The sequence below is a fragment of the Stegodyphus dumicola genome, chromosome 12 (genome assembly GCF_044657685.1).
Source record: "Stegodyphus dumicola isolate Sdum_Otavi_A_Nest chromosome 12, ASM4465768v1".
NCBI classification, from domain to species: Eukaryota; Metazoa; Arthropoda; class Arachnida; order Araneae; family Eresidae; genus Stegodyphus; species Stegodyphus dumicola.
The window spans coordinates 90,852,586-90,879,175 of record NC_140779.1 but is presented as its reverse complement, the minus strand read 5'-3'; the positions used below and the strand labels follow the sequence as shown (position 1 = coordinate 90,879,175).

The 26,590-nt window shown below is 32.7% G+C and overlaps 1 protein-coding gene across 1 annotated transcript in view; it reads left to right on the top strand.

Moving 5' to 3' along the window:
* Positions 1-26,590, top strand: part of LOC118182361 (cell adhesion molecule Dscam1-like) — a 993,488-nt gene that overhangs the window by 658,404 nt on the left and 308,494 nt on the right. The window contains exons 11-15 of the mRNA XM_085806697.1: positions 5,249-5,422; positions 6,991-7,138; positions 10,853-11,001; positions 24,005-24,136; positions 25,292-25,453. Of these exons, the coding sequence (XP_085662823.1) occupies positions 5,249-5,422; positions 6,991-7,138; positions 10,853-11,001; positions 24,005-24,136; positions 25,292-25,453 (765 nt within the window). The remainder of the gene's footprint in view (positions 1-5,248; positions 5,423-6,990; positions 7,139-10,852; positions 11,002-24,004; positions 24,137-25,291; positions 25,454-26,590) is intronic.

Sequence of the window (26,590 nt, the reverse complement as noted above, 5' to 3'; positions counted from 1 at the left end):
GAACTAGATTGGCGTAAATTTCATATAAAATGTTATTGAATTTAGAGGGCGACTAACACTGATCTCTCTTTTTTGTGAAACTAAATATTCTGCACTGGAGGTGTAATAAGGAATCAGATGAACCGGAGCAGCAAAATGAATAAAAAGGAACAAAACGCCACATGATGTATATGCCAAATTACTTTAAAATGAATAGATGGGTCAAAAATGAAATGAGCAAAACGCCATTTATTCAGAGCAGAGGAAACCGTAAGAGAAGGTTGGAACTAAAAAATTAGAATTAGGGCAAAAGTCGGAGAACTAGAGCTTTGTATGAAACCTTGATGATCTAAATATACTTTTCTTTCTCCTAGTGTTATATTTTCTTCTAGCATCATAGTATAACGTATGTCTCTTCCATATAGAAATTATAATAATTAAATGTTTAAGAACTGAGACTATCTGCCAGTAGTCTTATTTTTTATAAAGAATGCACAATCAATTAAATGAAACTAAAGAATAAGAAGTGCATTTTCATTTTTTAGCTAAAACGCACATTATAGTACAATAAGTCCGACAAATACACATTTTCATATATTATATATATGAAATATATATAATATATGAATATATTTCCAAATATCTGTCATATATTATATATATGACAGATATTTGGAAATATCTATTGTAATACGTTTATCTGTGTGAATGATTAAATCTTGAGAGATTACACATGGTAAACTATTTTAAATGACGTATTAAAATATCTAAAAAGGCTGTCGAGATTTATTTACTTTAGATTTAGAAAATTTAATACGTACCAGAGCATTTTAAAACTTTTCTTTTTAGATCAGTTGATTAAACCCATGGTAAAACGATGCGAGTTTGTTCTGTTCGGTTTAAAGACCCTTCCAATTATACCAGATTATTTTTCACTAGACACAATGAAAAATATTAACATTTTCAATAATTTCCATACTAACCTCACTACTAGAAATCTCGAAAAAATTATAAAAAATCTTTGTATATTATGAATCTCTCACGTTTACTACTTTATAATTCAATATAATAATATTCACAGAAATCTGGTAAAAGAAAACTTTATATTTTTGGTGTCTTGTGTAACAGCTTGAAACTTAGGTAAAAGCGCGTTTTTTACTATACGCATTAGGTAATACTTATCGGTACATCTTGCAAAAAGAGAACGTTATCTGCATGTTGGTAAACGCAATACAGTGTGGTAAATGCAATACAGTGTTATCTGCATGTTGGTAAATGCAATACAGTGGCCTTATTATTTTAAAATTTAAATTTCACTAATTTACTTTCGTGCAAGATAAATTCATACATTAAAAGAGTGGTTATGTTGTTAACAAACCGTCTAAAAATAGTACCGTTTCAATTTTAGAGAAATAAAACATTACGCTGTTCAACATTGAAATTTTGACATCAGATAGAAAAGGTCACAAAAATATGAAATTCACAGAATCAATAGACATGTTAATCGTACGCAAATGAGCAAAATTGGAAACAAAATATGTAAATAATCTCGATTTGTTCAGTACGAAGTGTGACTGCCATGCGCAGGAAAACACGCACATAGCACATTTTAGCATTATATCAATGAAGTCATTTACCATTCTCCGAGGCATGTTTACACACGCTGCAGAAACTTGGCCAGGTTAAACATTAAAATTGGCAACTAATCCTTCCTTTCAAAATAACCAACAAATAACGTACGTCTGGAATTGCTTGCTACAGGCTACAGTTACACGTCAGATTCAGGTACAGCATAATTCACAGCGCCAGACACATGCCGCCTAACGTTGTAGTGCCAAAAAAAATATCTGAGACATTTTGAAGGAATCGTCATGGCAGTGGCTCTACGATAAAATCAACGTAATATTGAGCAGTCTATGTACAGGAAGAAAGAGATGAGCAGTCACCCTACCATATATTAAGCCACTCTATATCATTATTCCAAGAGTAGGGCCGACACAATTTGTCTAAAGACTTATTCATGGCTTATAGCTTCGAAATCAATCATCGATCATCGTCCTCCATTATAGAATGCTCTACCGCTTAAATACTCGAGAGTGGTTTGTGGTCAATGGAACAGCTTTTGCTGGTCGTCCAATATCGTATAAGCACGTTCTGATGGCTTGTGTAGCCACTATTGGATCTTTTGCGTTTAATATTTGATAGCCAAATTCATTCGCTGTATGTCGCGGTTGTCGTTTTTTAATCCGATAAGCTGTCCAAAAAAGCATTCTCTTTCGACCATCGCTTGCTATTATCCGAGTTCATCGTTGTTCTTAAAACCACCGGAATACTCAACACTTAACAGTACTGAGATTTCGACGTAAAACAATCATGATAAATGTAAATATTATCTGAATTATAGAATGAAATTTCATACTAGATATATGTTTGCAGCAGGTTATATCTTATTACTAGCGATCTACTGGAATCGAGTTCCTCGAGACATGACACTATCAAACCTTTACACCCGTATCTGAAGTTTCCTGACGGAAGAAAAGTTCATTCTACCCGGCTTTTGAACCACTTTAACCTTTCTCACAAGTCACTGACTGGATCAAGGAAGTAGAAAATTTGATCATTTGCATGTTTTATACTCCCATAAAATTGCACATCACACCAATTTGCATAATTTTATGGCCTTTACCTTCTAGGTATTACAATTTCGAAACTGAGCTCCAAATATACAGATTTTCGACAGCGCGAGGGGCCTCCGAAACGAATGTTTCATAAAAATCAAATGTATAAAACTTTAAGAATATAAATAAATATTAAACTGATTATACATTACACTTAATGTTAGGTGATCTTAAAAAAGACAGTTACTTACTTTTGAATTTTATACCAAAAGCTGAACTCTGGTAAAATTAAAACATTTCAATAGATTTAAATAAAAAAACGTAATAGTATATTTTTTTCAACGAAGCAAATGCTTATAATAAAGGTAGAAATTTCTAAAAGCTTAAAATCCGTTCTTCTTTTTTGTTTCAAATAGGAATTCTTCCCTCTCTAAGACTTCAAATGTTTGAAAATATTTTCTTCGAAATCATATTATCTTTTTAGAGGTTAAAATTTTAAACTTCGCCCTTTTCCAGCTCAATTATTCAATTACCTTTCTTAACACAATATTATCTGGTTACTGATTCCAGAAATGAAATATTAATCTTAACTTTCCGCTTATCTTTTAACATTATCGTAATTCTAAAAATAATACACAAGTTGAACAGCTCGATATAATTAATTTTACTTAATGGACTACGTTACGTAAAACACAAACTTTCGGTTCAATTTTTCAAAATATGTGTCCAGATACATTTTTATCTGACATATGGTGGTTCTAAATACTTAACCGTGTTTTCGAAAAATCAATATCTGTAACTCAAGTAACATCAATTATTGCAGATTAACTGCAGATGCATGCTATTTTGTGACCTTAATTGTATGATGCATTCCAGAAACCGGTTAAATAAATATTGCTTTAAGTAAAAAATTTTCAAAATGTGCAGTTATTTCGCGGAGGAAAAATATTTGCAACCACAGGAAAATTTAGCAATTTGGTTAAACACAATTCTGCTACGAATCGATAAAAAATTTATTTGTTGTAGAAAAACAACGCAACATAGTAAAGAAATAGCAAAACATTATAAAAACAAATAATGCTTGATAATAAATAAATTTTCTATCAATTTGTTACGGAATTGTGAGCAATCAAGTTGCGAGTTAAAGTAGTTGGATGTTAGTATAAGCAGCAGGTATGCTGGTGGAGATACGCTGATCAATGATTAAAATAATCATATCAGAACTAATCATATATGTATATATATATATATATATATATATTATTGTTGCGAAATGCCCAGCTGGTGGTAAGATAGGTTCCCCTCAAAGCGGTATTACGGTTGCCAGATTTGGCGACATAATTGGCGATTTTCCATAAATGGACCGAATACATTCTAGAACGCATGCTTAGTGGTTTTCTCGGGAACATTCTCGAAGGTAAGATACTCTATATATTCCCTGCCTGTACGCGGGGTAGCAGTATTTTGAGCAGAAGAGAGTAGTATCTTGAGTACTGTAGTAGTGTGTATTGAATTCAGAACTTGCGTCCGATGTTTCGATGATTTGTTGCGCCTACGTATAAGTAACATTTTACGAGGCTGGAGAAAATGCTTTGTCTGTAGCTCTGGCTAGCGCAACAGCTTCTCTGTCCAGAACTGCAGCTCTGTCTAGCATTCGCCGAAGAACTAGTCTTCATGTAAGTTAATCAATCAGATACTCTGGCAACAAAGAATTCCAGAAGTGCTTCTTTCATCGAGGAACTGAGATTAGGTAACATGTCTGATAGTGGCCTGCACGTGATCTGGCATACAGTCAAATCCCCTTCCTATTCCTCTTATTCTCTTTCATTCAACAGCAGTAGTGCACATAAACTTAGTCCATATATCTATGCCTCTAAAACTATAAACAATGTAGTTACAACAAACGTATTATTAAAATGCCAAAAGCTATGCAAAATTCGCTTTCTAAAACACACTACTTTTATAGCATACTATTTTGATATGAAATTTTCTCGTGTAAATGAGCCTGAAAGTTTAAAATCAGGCAAATCGTTAAATTGATATAGAGGAAACTTGTACGCATCTAAGATGAGACTGACACTTGTCCCTCTCCAGTCTTCTTCTAACCACATAGAGAAATCCGAAAGAAATTCAATTTAAATTTGAATTTTACTTATTATTTATACTAAGTGATATATTTATACTAAATAAGTGATATATTATTTATACTAATGTGATTTTATCTCGCATGCGAAATTCAGGTACAGTTGCATTTTAATACATTTCAGGAATTTAATTATTATAAAATAATTTGCTTTTTATGTCTCGCTATCGTTTTGTAGATTACGTTAAACATTTTATGTTATGATAAATTAATTTCTTCCAGTTCTTCTGCGATGCAACAATTACGATATCAGTACAGTAGAACAAATGTGCTGAGTCAGGCTATAAGTGAGCACAGAATAAATTATTATTCCCTGGTCTTCAAACTCTCTTAGTCGCCATATTATTTAGAAAAACTTTTCTAGCCTAACCTTACTACAAATAACTTCGTTTATTGGGATTTAGTATGATAATTTAAATATGCATTAAGTACAAGGTTTTTTTTAAATTTATTAGTAAGTAAAATTTCTCATTTTTAACCCCTAAAAAATTTGCAATTTGCATTTTAGGTGAACCTCCTGAAAAGTTTAAGACCATAGTCAGCAGCTCTCATGTTCACATTTTGGTGAATGGATCGCTCAATTTCCGAAACGTGGAGACAACAGATTCGGGATACTATTTATGTGAAGCCAACAATGGAATTGGAACAGGTCTCAGCACAGTCGTCCGCCTTTCTGTCCATAGTAAGTAAACCATCTCTTTCTCGGTAAAAGAACTTGTAGATGCTGAATAAGAAATTAAATTATTTTCCACAATTTTTAGTCATACGAACGCCATTGACAAGTACATGTGAATCGAAGAAAATAATGATGAATTTATCTATTCCAAATAAAAATTATTTAAATATATATTCAACTTGTATAAGCAGACTGCAGGAAAATATTTAAGACTAGTTCTCTTATTCAATGTCCAGTTATTTAACTTCACTGCATTTTAATTGTAAATAGAATCATTGATATTGAATTAAATATTATAGTGTTTTAAGCGATTTTGAAAGAAGAAAATAAACTGTTTTGCTTCCTCTTTAGTAGCGCGATAATCTCTTTTTCCACATTCTTATCTAAAGCTAACCTTCTTAAGCGCAGTTATCTTCTCAGAGTTGAAAATGCAGAAAATTCGCATTCCTCTAAGTACCGGTTATACGGATGTAAGTAAATAAATTCACTTTTTGATTTCAAGCCGTGATGTCAATGCCATTGCAACAACTTTCGGCCAGCTTAAATGTTTCTACAAGAAGGTTTTTTGATCCAAATTCAATTCGTTTTCCTCATGGCTCAACACAAAAATTTTATGAAGACGGTTGCGTTGTGATACATAATATTGATATCTTTAACTATTATGGATAATGGGCTAGCTCTGTATAGAATATGTATAGAATATCACTTGCATCTGTGTAGATCAATATCAAATGTCAGTTGCATATAATTGTTTTTAAAGTGCAAGAACACAAATTATAATCTGGAACTTAAAATTGCAGTTTAACTCCTCGAAGAGTTTATCATTAAAATTCAGAAAAGTGAAAAATATATTTAGAAGCATGAAAAATCATAAGATTAAAAGAAACTGCTGTCTTAGTTTTCAGATTTCATTTTAACACCTGGAGCCCACCAGCGGCCGAGCGGTAAAGTCGCTGAACACTGGTAGTTCGGTCAGAGGTTCGAATCCCGCGAACGGGCTGGCTGCATGGGTGTTTTCGTGGTTTTCCCCATGTGTAACGTGTATACGAGCCAGTTTCCCTTAGAAAGTCCTCCACGAAGGCATCCCTCCCCTTAGGCAGATAGCCCTAGTGTGCTTTGCCATAATTAAATACACCAACACCAACACCATTTTAACACCTGGAGCAAATTTAAGCTAAACAGCTCTGACAGGCTTAAAGTTTTACGAATTGGCATTCCAGAAATTACAGTTGTACTACATAAAATCTTATATTTAATATGATTTAAAATAGAAATATTTCATCATAAATTACAGGAATTTTGGGAATTTTGGGCTTATTAACTGAGGAATGTTTCCTCTCAAATCACAATATTTTCTATTATTTTGCCTGGGTACTAAATCTGCGAAATGGAAATACTATTAAGAGGTTTTCTTTGAGGTTTTTTCTCATTTCGGCATGAGAAAAATATTATGGAATTTCAAACTGAAATCTATTGGTGTTTCTGTAAGTATTTGCACTCATCTCCTTTGAAAGAGAAACTTAGAATTGTCATTGTTTTTTATATATTACTCCTTGGAAATTTTATACTTTCAGGTGCCCCTCAGTTTCATTCAAAATACACCATGATGGCAGCCAGAAGAGGAGAAAGAGCCACTTTGGAATGCAGAGCCCTGGGCGACAAGCCTATGTCTTTCACTTGGAAGAAAAATGGTGTCATTTTAGATCCTCTTGCCGAATCACGGTTCGTTCGATATTGATTTTGCTCTTATTAAAGTAGTTGAAACGCAAGATGACAAGTGTGGGGTTCAGATTAATTTAACTGTCAAAGTAAAGAGGAATTTTTATGCCTAGAAAGGACTATTTTGTAATATATAGAATATTTACATTTCCTTTTACAAGTGGGATCCGAATTTTATTTCGTGAATAAGGTATTTACTTTAATGTCATGAAAATAAAAGTATGAGCGCATTTTGTTACCAGCTATTTGAATAAAATTTAAGTACTATGTTTATCGACAATTTTTGTAGCATCAATGGACTATAAAAACTGACGAAATTTATTATTAAAAATCTATGCATTGTTGCTATAATGTATATATTGCTTTAAGAAATAAAACTTCCTTCATTACATTATACGAAAGTCAGCTAAAAGGGCAATTTTTTGCTGAAATGTGAAAACAATATTAATTTAGATTAGCTATCATGATATCAGAATGTAAAAATTATAAGGTAATCTATAATTTATCCTATGAAAATATTTTCCCAATAAATTTAAATCTCTTATTAATCAACTTATGTGTACAAATATAATACACATCTCAATATTTTCAATTTTGTGCACCTTTCTATTAATCTACTCAGTTCAAAATGTCCTCTCTTTAATTTCGTACATTCTATCTTAATTTTTTTAAATTATACAGCTTTACTCAAAGCGAAAAAAATTTTTAACTACAATAATATTCTTGTTTATATATTTCAATTAAGTACGAAATCATGGAGCATAAAAATAAAAATTCACTGAGCTATGAACAGAATTTCAGGAATGTAGGATTTGAAACTTTACATTCAAATTCCTCTTTCGCAATTTTCAACTTAAATTTCTACATAGTTAGCAGCCTCAAAATTTTAATTCTCATCATATGTGTTCATAAAAATTATAATAACTAAAGAGATAAATTTTTACTCTTTACTGCATTTATTTTTAAAACCTTAAATTAAAAATATTTAATAAGTATTTTCTTATTTTTTTAATATTAATTATTTTTTCTCGATGTTTCTATGACTTTTTTCTCTCGTGCGAATTTTCGGAACAACTACCACATTTTAAATCTGTGTTAATGTCTCAAATTAAATTTTTCTTCATAAACTAATGAAAATTTCAAATGATTTTTTATGATTGCAGTATTGATGTTTTGATCTGCGTATTTTATAAGGATAAGGCTGCATATTTCCCAACCTAGATTTAGTGACGATGCATATAATTCTGATCCAATGTTAAGTTAAACATCTAATTTGTGAGGGTGGAAAGAGAGAGAGGGAAAAGATTTGGCTGAGTCAGGGCAATAGTTTCATATATTTTGCCACATTTTTTTTCCATATCTAGAATTCAGGAACTAAAAAAAGTATTAGAAATATTTAATGGAATAAATTATGACATATTACACGGTGACAAATATTGCTATTTAACTCTTAAAATATTTAATTTTTATTTCAGAAGTTAGGACTTGTAATAGAAAATTAACAATATTTTAATTCTATATCCTTTATGCTTACTTATATTTAAATTATCTTCGCATGTTTTAATCCAATTTGCTTTTATTAGAAAAGAGAATAAATGTAGCTGTAATTTAAATTATAATTTTCAAGGTTTAAATGGTACGGTAACAACTTATTTACACAGTTTTGATACAGTAAAATAATTTCTGCTTATTTCTGGAATTACATTTTATTTTTTACATTTTAAGTTAACATTAGCCGACAGCATATCTAAATTTTACATCCATTACATTACAATATTTAGGTCGCTTTGAGAAACAAAATTCTATTTATTATATTACACAAAAGTCAGCTATAAAGGAGTCATTTTCTTCTAACTTGTGTATAAAATGTTACATCAGCATGGATGTTACGGTATTGACATGAAAGATTTATACGATAATCTTTGGCTTAGCTTCCAGCAAATAAAATTATAAATAAATATAACTTAAGTGAATACTTTTGCATGCAGTGCAACACTAATCATTTCATAAAGTTATGCGTCTTGTGATATAAGGAGCAGATACCGTAAATTTAAAATTCTGGATCAATCAAGGGCTAATTTGTAAATGAAATAGTTTTGCTAATTAAATGGATTTGTTGACAATTATCAATAAATACCTTGTTTCAATTAAAGAGCTTTTTCCACTAAAATAAATAAATAACTAAATATTTTATGTATTCAGTCTTTCACGGAAATTTCTCCAGTATACTCTCGATTATCCGGCTGCGATTATCCGGTGTGCAGATTATCCGTGTGTGACTCTGCCCATGAACAAACACTCAATGTTATGAGCTACAGCGCTTAAAAAACAAATACGCGCAAATTCGAGCATGCCATAGGATACCGCTAAATTGAGTCTTTAGATTTAGTTTGGACGATTATCTCGTTCAATTCTTTCTATATGGATATAATAGGAGGCATTGTGCTCTTACTGAAGAATGATCATGATATAAGGAAATTCTGAAAAATTTGACTATATTAAATGCCATATAAGGAGCAAAAAAGACTGGTGGAAGGTAAACACTGATGAAAAATATTCTTTATAATATAGAAATCGGAGATCTATATAATTGTGAATATGTTAAGGCAATATCTGAAGTTGAATGCCAAAAAGACGAAAGGGTAAAATTCTTCGAACATGTCGATTGAGAAAATATCGAGGAATGATTCGAATGAGCCAGGCGTTCAATGCTTGAGTTATGCGGATATCGTTTCAAATGTCACAAGAACAGAAAGGGCAGAGAGTGATCTTGAAACTGCAAGCGAAGAAGATTTCACAGAACTCACAATTTCATTAGTTCCCAAGATAACAGTTAACTTCTATTGAAATTCTGTTGGACGTCGATTAAAGGGGATTTGAATTCAGTGATGAAACAACACTTCGGAAAATACAGAATGAAATTCGACAAATATTTTAACATTCTCGAAGCCGAAGTAAAATTAGTGACTTTTTTAAGAAATTAACAGAGAAAAATTGATAGTTTGGATTATCTTATCTCTGACCTGCTTTCCGACATTAGCCCGGATAATCGAATGTACCCTGCATTTGACTTGAATGTTGGAGCACTTTTTCTTTTTATCTTCTACTTTTCGCTTCTAGAGGATGTTCTGTAGCCAGAAGAAATAATGTTTCAATTCGGATGTCTGAGTGTCGTCATAAGCCTTCCTCTTTGCGGTTCTGACTAACTAATTATGTTACCTTCATGTAGGGGATTGTGTTAAGTATAGGCATAAACTACGCATAAATGGTAAAATACCAAATAATTGTATGTTCTTCATGCATGTGAAGTTTTTGAATTATTAAAATTTCAGAAACAAAACTAAGAAGTATAATTTATGAGAAACTACTCTGGCTGTTGGTTAATAATAGAATAATTTTAATTTTAATATTTTTTGCAATTTTCGTAAAAACACTTTTAAAAATTCAGAATAATTTTCTGCTTTTTTACATAAATTGCCTGCTAAAGTATTAAAAAGTGGAAAAGGCAAATTATTTCCCGTTGATTTCAAATGCGAAAAAAATTTTAACTTCGTATACTTGGGGGTTCTGATGAAAGAAACATTTGCCTTTTTAATTACAATTAGACATTAAATTTGTGCTAATTTTTAATACTGAAGTTGACATTCATCTCTTGCATACCTCATTTGCACTATTAAGTAACAAAAAGAATTCTTTTGTCTTGTAATTATAACATAGGTATTCACACATTTCTGAAGATCTGCCACTCGGGGGACAGTCTAAACTCGTCATCGATAAAGTTGAAAAAAAGGATTCCGCATTATTCACATGCACTTCCCTCAACGATTATGGAGAAGATAGTAAGAATATACAACTCACGATACAAGGTAAGACTTCATGATCTAACAGCTAATTTCTCAAATTAACTTGAAATGTGCCTTATATAAATGTGCAAAAAGATATTCTGTAACTTTAACACAAATTCTCAAAACTATTAAGAAGGACTTCCCGCCATATGCTCAAGAAACTTATAAGACATACCTCGTTGCACTATTTACAACAGTACCTGTAAGTACTTCTATAAACAGTATTCTTTGTCTGTAATAAATGGGGCAATATACTTTTTGAATGATTTCTTCAGCAGTTAAAGATAGAATACTTGTAATAATGCTACGCAAAAGTATACATCATAATGACTCTATGCGTTTACATTACTGTATAATTACATATTCGTATTCTATGAATAAGCTGCTACGCTCTGCTTTGAGTTTCATAATTCACTTTCGGCCCTTTGTTCCTGCAGAGATGTAGTATGATCTGATGAGTTAGGATAGAATAGATTTTAATCCGCCAAAAACAGGAGAGAGTTGTTTTTTGAGAGTATCTTTTTTAATTATTATTCCTTAACTTTTATCTATAATTAACACATGCATATTGAATTTTTATCAGTTATTTGAATTTGTTCAGGCTATCGTAAAAGACATGCTACAAAGAAGCATATAGAAATATAATTATGTAGTTTCAATACAAGACATAAGAGCTAAAAAATTAAGTCAGTGCATGTTTCACCAAATTTTCCCCAATGTCACATATGTCTGAGTTTTATGCTTTAGTATTATTCGAAATTTACAAATCTGAACTTCAAATAAACAGATTTTGAGCGTGAAGGCGCATTTGCCCCTCGCTCCCTATTTTAACTTCGCTAATTTTTCTTGGCCTTTATGCTTGAACAGATAGCCTGGCTCAGTAAAAGTAGGCGGCCAGTGCAACTCTGATTAAAAATCCAGTTATAACTACGTGCAGTGCTGATAAGGACCACGTGTTTCTGAGACTCCTTCTCCTTTATTTTATTTTCTTCTTTCTAGGTATTTCTTTCTCCTGATGAGGAGGGACCTTTAGCTGCCCTCGAAATCGATTGAGTGTTTCATTATACTTACGCTAAATACAAGGTTCTTTTTACGATTTTGATTACGTTTATTACTTAAATTTTATAATAATATGCAAATAGTTTCTAATAACTCGAAGTTAATGAGTACTTGAGTTATGAATATTATTAAGTCTCAATGCAAATGAAATAAATAAAACATTGTTAAGTGCGCGTCTTTATGATGACATGCAATTTATTTTTAAACATTAGTTTCTTCCATTAGTGGTCAAACTGTTAAATAACAATAACATTATTTTAAATTCATGTATTTGGTAATGCGTATTAATAAAAATCAGCCTGAATACTGACTATGTGTTTCACAAGTAAGGATATTATTCGGAGCTATAAGACGAAAAGAATCAGCATAATATTCGTAAATTTTCATGACTAGTTTCAAGGTTTAAATATAGAACCTTCTTCATCAACTGTTGAAATGCAAATGGAAAAACAGAAGCTTGTGCTCAGGCGATAATAATAAGGGAAAGGAAATCAAACAATAATTTCCTTAAAAGGTGAGTGTAAAGATGAATTGGAATTGATATCATTAACTAGAACTGAAAGAGTTTTATAAATGAGAAAGGCTCTGTTAGTTGGACAAATCTAAGTTAAACCAAACTGGCAAGGAATCCTGTATAATCCTGGTGCCGACAGCTTGGCTTCCTTCCTGTCATTGCTATTGCCTAAGCACAGGCTTCTCTTTCGTCATTTGTACTTCTGTAGCTGAAGAACAGTTTTTATTTAACCTTCGAAATTAGTCCTTTCTAGTTTATAAATATTACGCTGATTCTTTCTGCCTCAACATCTCCAACAACGGTTATTTCGCGTGTTATCTTAACTCAGATAAAGGTATTATCATCGTTGGGCTAAACACATGAATATCTATCAATGTGTTTCGAGCAGTGATTTAATATTTTGCAATATTTCATGTAAGGTATGGAATTCCTTTTCTCTAGATTTTAAACTATGAAGAGAAACATTTTAGTATTACTAGATTACCTGATTTTTTCTCCATATTTTCAGCTATAGAAAAATGCTTCAGTCACTATTTTCAGAAGACTGATTGTGAAGATATTAATCACAGACAAAATGTTTTATATAACCTGCAAGGAATATTTTAGGCTTACAGGCTTACAAATTTTGATTATTTTCGATGTAAAATTTACAGTTATAATTTTAATGCATGTCAGAAATTAAAGGCTTGTAATTTCATTTCAATGGCTGAAAGCTAAGCTGAAGGGGATGGGGCTAAAATTGCCTGGAAGGGCAAAGAGAGTCCAGAGAGTAAAATACGGGAGTCTAAAGAATAAACACTGGATTTTCCCAGATTCATACACGGGATCACTGAGCATTCAGTGTGCTCACTATTGACAACAAAAGCAAAAATGGAAAGCTTTCCTTTCTTTGTTTCCACTGGCGAACTTAAAGCGAAAGAAGAAAGCCAGGTGATTCCAGCCAATGAGCGTGCAAGGCACCTATCTGAAAGTTCATTTCGGCTAACGAACTTCTTTCATTAAATTTATTACCCTGAGTATCACCTTTCTGGCATCAACACCGGTACCTTATTTTTACGATCATTTTGAGTGGACATAGTGTATATCTATATATATAAAGAAGATTGTATGTTTGCGAGTTTGTTTGTTTGTTCGCGATACATTAAGTCACTACTATAGCTATCGTCAAGCTTTCTACAATTTTCTAGTCGACGTCCACTTTTTTCCCATACAAAATACAATGTACATTATTCTTTGTGAATTTAATTACTACTGATTAAAATCTCAGCGACCTGAAAAATTTGCATTGCCACTCCGATATATATGTTTCAAATTTAGTCAGAATACTCGGCGATATAAAAAAAATGTGCTGCCACTCAGGAAAACGCACGTAATTCGTTTCGAATTTAATAAAAAACTCGGCTGTTTAAGAGAAATGTGCTGCACTGTCCAAATTAAAATATTTCAAAGTGTGTTTTCGTTCAGTAGTGCGTAAAATATTAAATTTTTCACACAAAAACACGCACGCATCAACATGCGTGTTATTGCATCACACGCATTTTCTTTGCTTTTGAAAGTGAATTTGTAATAGCCGTCACAAAGTGTTACTTTAGCTGTGAAATCAATTATGCCACTAGAGTGAAAATCAGTTGCTCAAATTGCATCTTAAGCACGATAAATAAAAGGGCAGCATGAGCTTCAGAAATAAACTGGCAACGAGAAGCAAAACTAGAAAACGTTCAAGAAAAGTTCTGCTCAAGCCTGTTCGTATGAAACAAACGAGCAACGGGAAGCAAGATTGGAAAATATTCGAATACGCACTGCTCGATCTAGACGAACACTGCACGCTGATTTAAATCTTGATGCATTTCATTACGATGCTAATTATGATTACAGGCTTCATCCAAGTGTGGTCATTGGAAAGATGGATAAATTATAATGTATTGCAGAGCCCTCAAATTTAAGAATGAAGCACCAGGAATGTTACTATGTAGGTAGAAAAGTGAAACTGCCCGCACCAGATGGGAAAAAAAAATATTGCATATCCAAAAGCATTTCAATTAACAGAATTAAAACGTAGTATCACTTTCTTTCCTTTAAGTAGCATTACAGCACATGCCGGGTAACAGCTAGTATTGTATATACCTTCGAGCCTACAGCAATGCCTCCACTTCGGCTTGAACTTAAAATAATAAGAAATAAAACTTAGCCAATGCTTAACAAAAAAGATATAGCCGAAGTTATCAAAAGTCTAAGTAGTTGGCGAATAAATATAAGCTAACAAGCTATCAAGGGCCGAGCGTAGTACAGCTTAGAGAGAGACGTAACCAAAAAGCGAACGCGCGCTAGTCAGAAACTCTGGGGCTCTCTCTCGAAGTCATAGGTCATCACTTTAGTAAGAGATGTATGACCAAGCAGTCTGTACCGCTCTATGTTTGTCCCTTTCGGGTAATCCTGAATACGAAAATATAAATCCAAAATTTTGGAACTCACTCATGCACCATTCGTGCTGTAGTCTTCCATAAAAGCCATTGTAGTAGATTAGAAATATAGCAATTACAATGGCAGTTAGCATATCCCTTTAACTCTCTCGAAGTCAATGGAACTTCGGCTTAAATACTACTCTTACTAATTTGCATAAACTGCGATTCTAAAAACACATGCTGGTAGGAAATTGCAAGGACAGTCAAGTAGCTTTAACAAAAAATAACTGTTAAAAACTTAGAACAAACCTTACACTTTTATACAATAACACACATTGCATTTCCAGAAGTAGTTGACAAGCTCCTCCCCCATCTCCTGATTCATCCATGTCGCTTACTTGTTCAGTCCAGAAACAAAGTGTTTCTGCATCTTCTCCCTTCATATTTACCTCAGGTGGAGAAATTTTCTTTGCAGACTTCTACACAGATCAAGCCCAGTTTGGGATTCTATTAAGAACTGGCAAGAACAGGATTAATGTTCATCGGCTAAACGCCATTATACCTACCAAAGTATCAAAATACCACTGACCCAAATTGATCAATTCAATTTCGAAAGCGATTTATATTACAGTTGTTGTTCACTGTCCATGTGGTTTCCATATATGACTGAGAGTGAGGCGATTTTTTGAAATATGTTGTGCCTTTATACGAAATACGTAGTCTCAAACAACCAACTCTATATGGTGATCATGGGAGTACAAGTACACATGGACAGAATACCTTTAATTATTTTCAATTTTTTAGAAACGTATTCAAATTTATATATATTAGATTTATATATAGCATTGCTTAAACTTAGGTATTTTGACACAAAATCGGACATTTTCTGAAATTAACACGCCAATTTTTTTTTCACATTTCAATTCTATGACTCAAATTATTGCTAAATTTTAAATTTAAAAGCTTATCTTGACGCAATGTTTTCAGTTTACGCCAAGAATAATTCATTTGGTTAACTTCTTAATATATGGCAAAGTATGTATCTTTCCCTTCCATTGTGCAGGAGAGGGAAAAAAGTCACAACGTTCCTACCTTTTTACATTGGCATGAGAGGAAAAAAGTAACATCGTTTCGACTTTCAAGTAATTTTAACAAAGTGCCGAAACCACATTTTCGTTATTATCGCTTCTAATAAATACGCCAAATTTCAAACGCGCCGAAATACAAATTCACGTATATCTTAGGAATGTTTGAATGAAAAATCCCAATTTTTTGCAGGTAGGCATAGAAATACATCTACTTTACGATGATGGCAAAACTTTTACAAGTTATAATTCAGAATTTTTTTCCAAAAATATATAAAAATTATTTTAAAATACAAATTCTTAAAATAAATCATAAAAAAATGAGCAAATTTTATTTGGAATGAACCTAAATTTCGGAATGTGAAAGGAAGAATAGAATAAGTTTAATAAAAAAAAGAGATATTAATACATATAGTATACTAAACTCAATTAACATTGAAGAGCTAAACTTTTGAGAACTATTTTTTTTTCTAAACTATTGGGACGATTTTTACAAAACTTAGCAGTTTGGCGTAATTTGAGTTGTAGAATCGAAATATGGAACACAATCGGCATTATCAGAAAAAGTCCGATTTTGTCTCAAAATGCCTATATTAGAACAAAGCTATATATAAATCTAATACATATCCTAAGTCGCGCTTTCGAGACATAAAAAATGCAATTTGAATTTCGTCAATCGCCGCAGTAGAACGGGAGATATAGAACAGTCCTCCCCCTCTTTTTACTGCGTAGTGTACATTTTAACATGCTTACTATGATGTTTTTTCTTCTTTTAAAGTGTTACTTTATGGCAATATTTAGCTTATTTAAAATATCTAAATAATTTAAATTAAAAACTTCTATCTTTTTATACTGCATTAGTACACGATAGCAGAATAAGAAAAGAGAGTAAGTTCTGAAATGGATTCAGTTTTCTTAAGATAACGCATTCTTTTAACGTTTTCCTATTTGTTTGGAAACAGTTATATTTATTCATGAATAAGAATGAAGAAGGATCTGTGTAAAGTAGAGTGCCAGAAAAGTATGGAAGCACTTGGAAGTTTACGAAAGAGCTACATTATGTTTCGGCGTATCTGGGCTCGGGAAAATGCGACGCCATAAATAATCATTTATGTGCATACTTATATGAGATGAAAAAAAGAAAAGTTGCTTAAGATAAAGATTTAATAAATATTAATGGAATATATAAATAATGTATAATAAACCAAAAATAATCCGATAACTTTTAAGCTCTTAAGAGATAAACAATATAAAACTGGAATAAGAAGTATTAAAAAAAGCTCTTTCAATTTCTTGATCTAAAAAATTCCAATACCATTACGGGAAAAAAATCTTCTTAAACTGTCCCACAGGTATAATTAGGATCCGGAGAAGCTAAAGTAGCTGAACAAGCAAAAGTAAAACGGAGGAATTATCCAACATTACGCTTTAATTCTTATCATTTATCTCCTTAATGATCCTGCAGTGGGACTAAAGTTCTTATGCAGGTAACTAAACTTTAAACGTTTCAAAACTGTACAACATTTTCACGGTGGTAGTTTAAGTTTTAAGAAACTGAAATGTTATATCAACACGTACTTTTTGTCAACATGCTTTTAGCATTTTCCTTTCTATTGGTCTGAGGAATGTCATTTATCGCTTTAACCCTTGTCCACATTTATCTTCCCATTTTATAAACGTCAAATTAACTTCAGATTAGAAGAAAGCCACTTCTGCAAAAAATATTGTTAAATTATTGTCAATATTAAAGAAAATTTTCAAAATGGGTTAACAAATATGACCCATTACAAAATTTTAAAATTTAGTATTTCTGTTATTACACACGGTGCTCACAAAATTTTTTGTCCGAATTTTAATTTCGCAGCCATTAGTCGTAGACTTATATACTTTCAATTAAAAAAATTTCTTAAATTATAAGGTATTTCCTTTCTCCTCTCCACATGCATTCCTGGTGTAATTGGAAGCATACTCGACGAGTATTCGACAGATCCAGTGTTCGTGTCTCGGCAAGAGCATTTCACAATTTGGGTGTCTTCTGCCTCAAAAAATCTAATGAATCTAGAAAATAATGCAAATATATATATTTTAACAGTTGGTAAAAATTACAAAATTTACCTTTTTATACGTTCCTTTTATTAGAAACATGAATGAAAAATGAAAAATTTCGAAAAATGTTTCATTCACTAAAATTCTTAAAATACAAAAAATGCGTCTCCCGTAAGACAAGAATTCACGAAGTTACGTAATTTTTTTTTTACTTCGAAATACCTTTATTTGATAACTCAGGATTCGTATTTAGTTTGGTTTATGTAATTATGGCAAAGCACTCAAGGGCTATCTGCCTCAGGGAAGGGATGCTTTCGTGGAGGACGTTTTAATGTCATATAAACATTATGCTTGGTGAAAACGACGAACACGCCATGCAGCCAGCGTTCCCCGGGATTCGATTCCCGGACCGAACTACCAGTGTTCAACGACTTTACCGCTTGACTTGATAGGTACAGCTAGATTTTACGCTGATTATCGCAGATTTAACGGCTTCGCGAAGAACGTCAGATACCCTCTTCCTAGACCTGACAACATTGCGGAGACTCTTTCTAGAAGTAATTTTCGAGCATGATTTATAGAGTGGACACTAGCAGGTAGAGATTTGTTCTGATTACGGAGAAAGGTGATAGTTACTGCCGGTTGAGGACTTTGTCAATTCAAAGTGATGCATGCCTTTTGAATTATGCGGTGTGACAGCAACATTATAATGTCTTTCAAGGACACCGTGATGAGAGGCTTTTACTACTAAGCTTGTCCGATATAACTGGATGACATCATCATAGTCGGGAAAACTTTTAAAGAACATCTGGAAAATATTAGAAGGTGCTTTAAAAGCCTAGTCTAAAGTTGAAGGAAGCCAGTCTAAAAATTAGTTCAATTAAATATGAAGACCTGCAAATATAAGTTATTGAGACAGGAAATGACTTACCTTGGACATACCATCTCTTCCAAAGGTGTGTGTACGGATCCAGAAAATGTGTCAGCAGTGAACTACTGGAGACGTCCCGAAAATGTCCCTCAACTGAAAAGTTTTCTGGGGCTTTGCACCTACTATAGGAGATTTGTGAAGGGCATTTCTTCCATCCCAAGATCCTTCACAAGCTGACAGAGTGTAAATAAAAAGTTCTCGAGGACCAAAGAATGTGAGAATGCATTTGACAAACTGAAAGAGACTTTAACTTCTGCGACAATCCTGACGTATCCTCAGTTCGGCAAACTATTTATTCTTGACACGGATTCGAGCAATGAGACTATCAGTGTTGCTTTATCCCAAGAAACATGTAGTCAAGAACATGTCTTAGCATATTGGAGCAAGTGTCTATCTTAGCCGGAGAGGAATTACTGTGCCACAAAGAAATTATTTCTTGTCGTAGTTAAAGCTGTAGAACATTTCTACCATTACGGTAGAAAATACTTCTTCCGCATCATTGCTTTGGCTCTTAAATTTCAATAATTCCGAAGGCCAATATCCAGATGGATACAGTCACTCCACAACTACGTTATCACTATCTGTTATCGAAAAAATTCGTCATACGAAAACGTGGACGTTCTCTCTGGAAATCCATACCCGGATGCGGTCCGAATTGAAGAGAAATACGGGTCAGTTAATCCGATCTTAAATAACTTGAAAATTCAATATCGTGTGAAACAGACCCATGGATTAACAAAGAGTTCATAAAAGACTACTTGGAAGAGGGTGACATGACACTGACGTCTCGCAGTGCTGTCCACAAGAGTACTAGCTATTCTCCATACCAGATGCTTTTCGTTCTTGACTTTTCCCTGTCTCACCATCTTCATCCCCAGCGACGGACTAGGAGCAATCCCGGCGTTCTGGTTAGGGCCAGTACATAGCCGGACTCGATTTCTGTGGTAAAGTTAACAGTATTCACCCTGAATAGAACGATCGTTTATTCTTTGGTAGATTTAGGCTTGGCAAGGACCATAAGACACTGTTTGTCTACCGCTGTGTCCTGGAGATGTTACATGGTTTGTACCGAAGGTTGTTTTTCGGGTGTTTGCTCCCCTTGTCAATACTGGGGAAAGGTTGATGTCCAACTATGTTCTACGATTTTTCGATGCATGCGTTGACGTCCACCATTGACTTTGCGTTCTGGTATCCAGACTGAATGAAACAAAAATTGTTCCCCCGGTCGACCGGAGGGTTATGCCTCTCTGGATCAATTCTAGAGTAAGGTGGCCTTGAGCTGGCCAGGTCCGGGCACCTCTCTTCCCTGTTGCTCAAATGATCTGTTGTTTGGTCACCTCCCAGATGCGCTTTCAGTCAAGATCTCCAGGCACGGTTTGAAGTGATGCATAATTTTACACGAAAGCGAGTCATCTTGGTGATGTAAAATATATGATACGTAAGCCACAGAACATCAATGTAGGTGACATCAACTTATGTATCATTGATTCACCGTAGGTGACAAGTTGTGGTTATGAATTCCTATTTAACAGAAATTACTTTCCCCTAAAATACAACCACTCTGGACGACTGTTCTTACATAGTGCTAAGATTATGATGCTATAATCTTAGCACTGAATGCGATATACTTATAAATGAATGCGATATACATAAATATAAATTTCTAAATGATAGATATAAATTTCTAAATGTCTGCATTTGTATATCGCATTCAGTTATTGATTTTTCATAGTATTAAGTATCGCTTTCTGTCCAGGAATTATACTGCTCGGAACGTGTGTTACAAATTTCGTATACATGTAATTTTAGTGAAATTATATGTAAAGTCTGGTATCTCTTGTATATGTAATATGAAAGCAATGAGAATGCAAAGTATTTTTAAAAAATGGAGTTACAGGGATAAGTTTATTGAACAGTTTGGTTACGTTTTCGCGACTAATTTTTGACGTCAAATTTGGAAAGAAATCACAAAAGTTGCCAAACTTGGCTACCTTTTAGAGTAATTTTGGTCTAATACCTGTTCAACTGTAACTGGTCCGACTCATGTGTAACTGCAATGTATCCGGCCCTATATAACTAAAAGTGTGTATGCCTGCCTAGAAAAAAATCGAAAGTACTGGATATTTCTTGGCCGAAGAAAATCTATATCAGGCCAGAGATGACATCAGGTTTTAGTTTAGTTCAGACTATTGAGCGATCATCGTGTGAACTTTATCTTTACATTGTCTTGTTTTCAATATTCTTGATGGATGGAAGCGGGAACTACTGACTGTGCTGTGTAAGTAGGTAAAAATAATTTAAAGATAGAGCTGTGCGTGTCGTTTTGTGTTAAAAGTTCCAGAACTATTAAATGTTTCGGGAAAATAAATTTCATCAAGTTTTCATCGATTTTTTATTCATTCAGTCCATTACGAAACTGTACGCGAGAAACAATACATATTGAGAACAGATTTATGCATCTTTAAAAAACAGTTAAAGCGCAGTAAGAAATTCTGAGACAAAGTTTGCAATAGGTGTTTTTTTTTTTTTTTTTTTTTTTTTCGATATGTTAAGTTGCTACGCATATTTCTGTCCGTAAAGTAAAGTATTCTTTAAATTCCTATAAGATAGTTGTTGTTACATGCACACTCATGGCTGTATCACCAACTATGTTATAGTTGATGTTACGTATTATTGAACAGTTCTGCGTGACTTACTAATTCTCCTTCAGAAATTCTGTTTTCAAAATACCCGCGTGATATTAAGCTAGAGATTTTAAACCCGTTAATTATTAACTAGACCACTATGCATAATAATATTAGTTATACATATAGTTCTAAGAATACTGCAAGGCTCTGAGAATTTATGTGCTGGGGCATTTTCATTGTGAAACTAGACAATGAACGAATCTTGCTGGGAAACATTATTTTCCAAGTAATCACACAAAATGGTCTGTTTAAAATATCTTTGTTCTTCTCGACTTCAGAAGTACCATAAAATTAAATAGTCCAGTCAGCGTGTTGTTCTATAACACACACTAAACATTTATATTCCAGTATACATGATGTTTGTTGCAAAGTATAAGGGTGCATTTTGCAAGACTCAGAATGTAAGTTTCCACTTACAGCTCTAGCTCTAGCTAAGTGGCAGTCATCCATCCAAAAAGTTTCCTTCTAAATGATGATTATCATTTAACGTATTCAGAATAAAATTTAAAAAATCGAATCAACGGACTTCGTCTCCGGATTAAACTCTTGGGCGGCATAAATGTGATTTATTGTCATGTAATATTTGCCATACTCAGGATTTTGATATCCCAGGTGTTTCGCTTACTTCTCTGATACTAGAGTGGGGATGTGCAAGGGTATAATACACAAGAACATTTTTGTCGCTTACTTGTTTATCATAATTCTTAGGACTCTTTCATCAAGAGCAATCCTACAAGCTGCCAATTTCTTCAGATCTTTTTCAAGCATTTAAAACAGTTTTACGTGCCAGATACTAGTAATTAGGTAATAGCGTTGAATGTTGCCTTGTAGTTTCTCATGCAGTTTGATTACATTGTATGTGAAATATAATAATTTTGCAATGCTGATTATTGCTGTACCTTTCATCTACTATGCGTTATTAATAGGAATAGTAATACCACACAACCACTTCAAATTACTATAAGAAATTATCTTTTACAGTTAAATTTATAAACAATTCACTCTATTTCTTTGGCGAAATATTTTTCGAAGCCAAATTCGTGCTCTAGAAAACAATCATGGGCTTCATCACTGGCACATTGACAACTCTTATCATTATTTCCATTAATTAAAATTGCAGAATGCTTCTTTCTCGTCTAGGGTATTTTCATAATGACTATTATATTTTGTTCCTAATGTAATAAAATTAATGCATGTATTACTAACCCTAGTTTGAAGATCTTTCAGTTACTTGCATGAAAATAATTTTGAGTTACTAATTGTAATAAAATTATAAATTAAAGAATGTTACATATTAGTGAATCACAAAGGTAAATCATTAAATGACTTTAAATGGAAATAAAAGCAACCTCGATTTATCCTAATTTACTTTTAAACCGATCTTCTGAGGGAACGATAAATTCGATTTTCTTTAACTGTAAATTCCATAAAAATAAGAACATTTTAAAATTAAACATTTATATCTATTTTTGGGGAATATGGAATTCAAAAAGCCCTCCCTTCCGCTACTGGTGGGCACTAGGCATTGGTCACTTTTTAGGCTAGAAGCGGCCACTTTATTAGGGAGACATCTGATTAGGCCACCTATGAATGATCAACAATTTACATCATACCATCTCCAGGATTCGAATCCGGACCCTTCTTTACAGCCAGTGAGAGCCACTAACCACTTTCTCGTCTGGGCGACGTGAAGTCAAAAGTAGTGTGTTTTAATTAGGATAAATTTTCATTAAATATGACTGCAGAGTCCAGGACAGCCTGCAAAATATTAGGTTTTGTATTTTGAACAAAATTGATTTATTCAATTTAAATCATCTAAACTGTCATATAAAGAACTTTTACAACTGGAAGTTTATATCTATGACAAACGGTTACGGAAATAAAAGCCAGTAACGGAATTTTTTAGACACGAGTATATAAATATTACAAAAATATTAAAAAATGATTTTACAATGGATCATTCTAATGAAGATTGTTCGTGTTATGGTTAGTAAGCATAGTTACAGAATGATGGTTTTTCAGTTTATTTATAAAACTAACGTGAACAAGTAACACTGAAAGATAGACATTTTAAATCCTTGTAGAACACTAACTAGCAACACAAATAGTTTAATTCTTCTTTTCTTTGGAAAAAAACTTTTATTATTTCAGAATAAATTATTCCTTTAAATTATTTTTATAGAATTTTCTAGTTTTGATTCATATATATATTACGCCTTTAAAGCATACTAATTTCTACATCAAGCATGAAAATTAGTATAAAACGTTTTTGACTTCTTGTAGTATGGTTTTCTTCTCAGATATACCAGATGCTCCTCAGAGCACAGAAGTCCATGATGTATCCAGTAGAAGTGTTCGCTTATCATGGAGCAAACCATTCGATGGAAATTCACCAATTACGCAGTATACAGTCATGTGGAGACAAATTGGAGGTATGTTTTTGATCCAGAATAGTAAATTTTTATGTACAAATAATATCTATTATTTCGTTTATTCATGGGAAATGATTATTACTTACTATCTTAGGTCTTAAAATTTAGTGGTAGGTAAATACGAGAATAACTAATTCCAATGTATTATAAGGTGGTTGCATCTGATTTTGTTTATTTTGTTGTAATATAAAAGGCTAATGTAAATATTGAAAAATACTAAACTTTTACGGTCATAATTTTAATAGTAGTAGGTATACAATCATTTTCTTACTGGGAAGTAAGGATTGGATTTCTTATTGGGAATAGTTAAGGGTCTATTGATTGAAATGCACAACTTAAGATCACAATTTAACGATATTTCTAGTATGATATTTTACTTAATTGATTGCATTAGCTGTTTTATTATCTTTCTAAATCTTAATTTAATGAATGAAATTATTTTAAATAAAGAAGGAAGTATCAGCACATTTTGCAGTACGCATGAGGAATTTAGCCGCCTTGAATAATGCACATAAATTAAAATATTTCATAAATTTCTTAAACAGAAATTCTAGATTTTGAAACTTCTGAAAAGCAGTACATATATTTATTATTGAAATAAATGGTTTTTAATCATAATTGATATGTAGGAATAATACGTTATAACAGTGAGCATCCTAAAAATGTCAAGAACTAAGAAAAATTCATTGTCCTTAACAGAATATGCAAAGTTCAGAAAAGTAGATAACCTTTAGTCGAGCTCATTGTAATATCAGTTAACTAATATATTAGTTAAGACACAATAACACGCAGAATAATTGTTTGACTTCTGAATTAATATATTAGCTTACAAAATTCTTAAACGCAAAGCACTTACGTTCATAACGATTAATTGATTTTTTATTCCCGGAAATTTCTACTGTACTTATTTTCTGCGGCTTATAGTTGGTTGAAAATGAATAAAACACCGAAAGACCAAAGCTAGTAGTTACTCTTTTCAGTTGTTGCAATTGTTAAAGCTACAAATAAGCCTTTATCCCAGTCTGGGCTGATGTTACTTCGTTTACCAACTTGAAATCTAGTGTTACCAAAATAAAGCCGGCAAGCTCCTCAAGGCCATTACGAGATGTCCAAACTTCTTTCAGCTTCACGTGGCATTTTGTTTGCTTTTTTCAGGCCAAAGCACCGGGGGGCCTTTGACAGTTCCTGGGACGGAGACAACTGTGGTAATTCGTGGATTAAAGCCGAAGAATCGTTATTTTTTTCGCGTGAAGTGCGAAAATTCCCTTGGGGAGAGCCAGTTTGGAGCGGAAGTCGCTGTCACGACACTGGAAGAACGTAGGTATAGAGACTTTTGTGTGGTATTCTTTGAAACATGTGTTAGTAACATCAACTTTATTTTTATTTAGTTTAGCTTACAGAAAAAATTTCTTCAGCACAAAATATTGTGTTACGGAACAAAGTAAAGCATTATAACTACTTGTATCTCTAACTGTCACTTGCAATTATGTATTTACTGTTTCTTGTGTTATGTGTATATTTTTATATATAAGTTTCAGTTCAATGGATGGAATGATTTTTCTCAAGATTACTAACAACCAAAAAATAATTCAAAGTAGTTTTAACACTATTCATAATGAGGTCATGTAAATGAAAAAAAGTAGAATTATACTTTCATTTTTGAGTTAATGGTATATCGTGATTTTCTTGAGTCTTACTTAATCATATGACTGTTGTGAAAGAAACATTTTTAAGAAGTTTTTCAAAATTTTTGCCGGATAGCATACAAATATTATCCTTGAAAATGTTACCATTCCTCAAAACATATAGGCCTTGGAAAATTACGGACGCAAAATGCAATGAGAGACTTTTTCGAAAAGAGTTCCTCACAGAACTGTAAAAGTGTAAAGAAAGGATTATCAGATGCACTCTGTGCAGAAACGTCTTTAGAGGTTTTTCAAAATGTTTTGCCTTAAATACTAGATTAGGTTAATATGCAAATATTGTCCTCACAAATGTTGCCATTACTCGAAATATGACCTATGAGACTTACGAATGTAAAATACAGTGACAATCAAGAAGAGCTCCTCAGAAAAATACGAAGAAAGAATTATCAGAAGTATACTCTGCAAAACCAAAAACTTTCTCTGATTGGTTGTTCATGTGAAATAAAGCTTCCAGGGCACTTTCTTCAGCCACGTAAAATAAAGGGAGCACACGACATTTAAATCTTCAAAAAAATCGATTTTCAAATTTTTACATTTTATGAATATATAAACATTTCTGAACAAAATGCAAAAAACCGTGTTGTAAAATTCACATTATTTCTTGTGTTATGAAAGTTTATATAGAATAATAAACCAGCGACGCTTGTTTAAATGGACAAATATGGTGGTTGTTTACTTTTTGGTACCCAGAATACGAGCTCATATTTTTATTATTATACACAGAAATATTTAATACTGTTTTTTATTT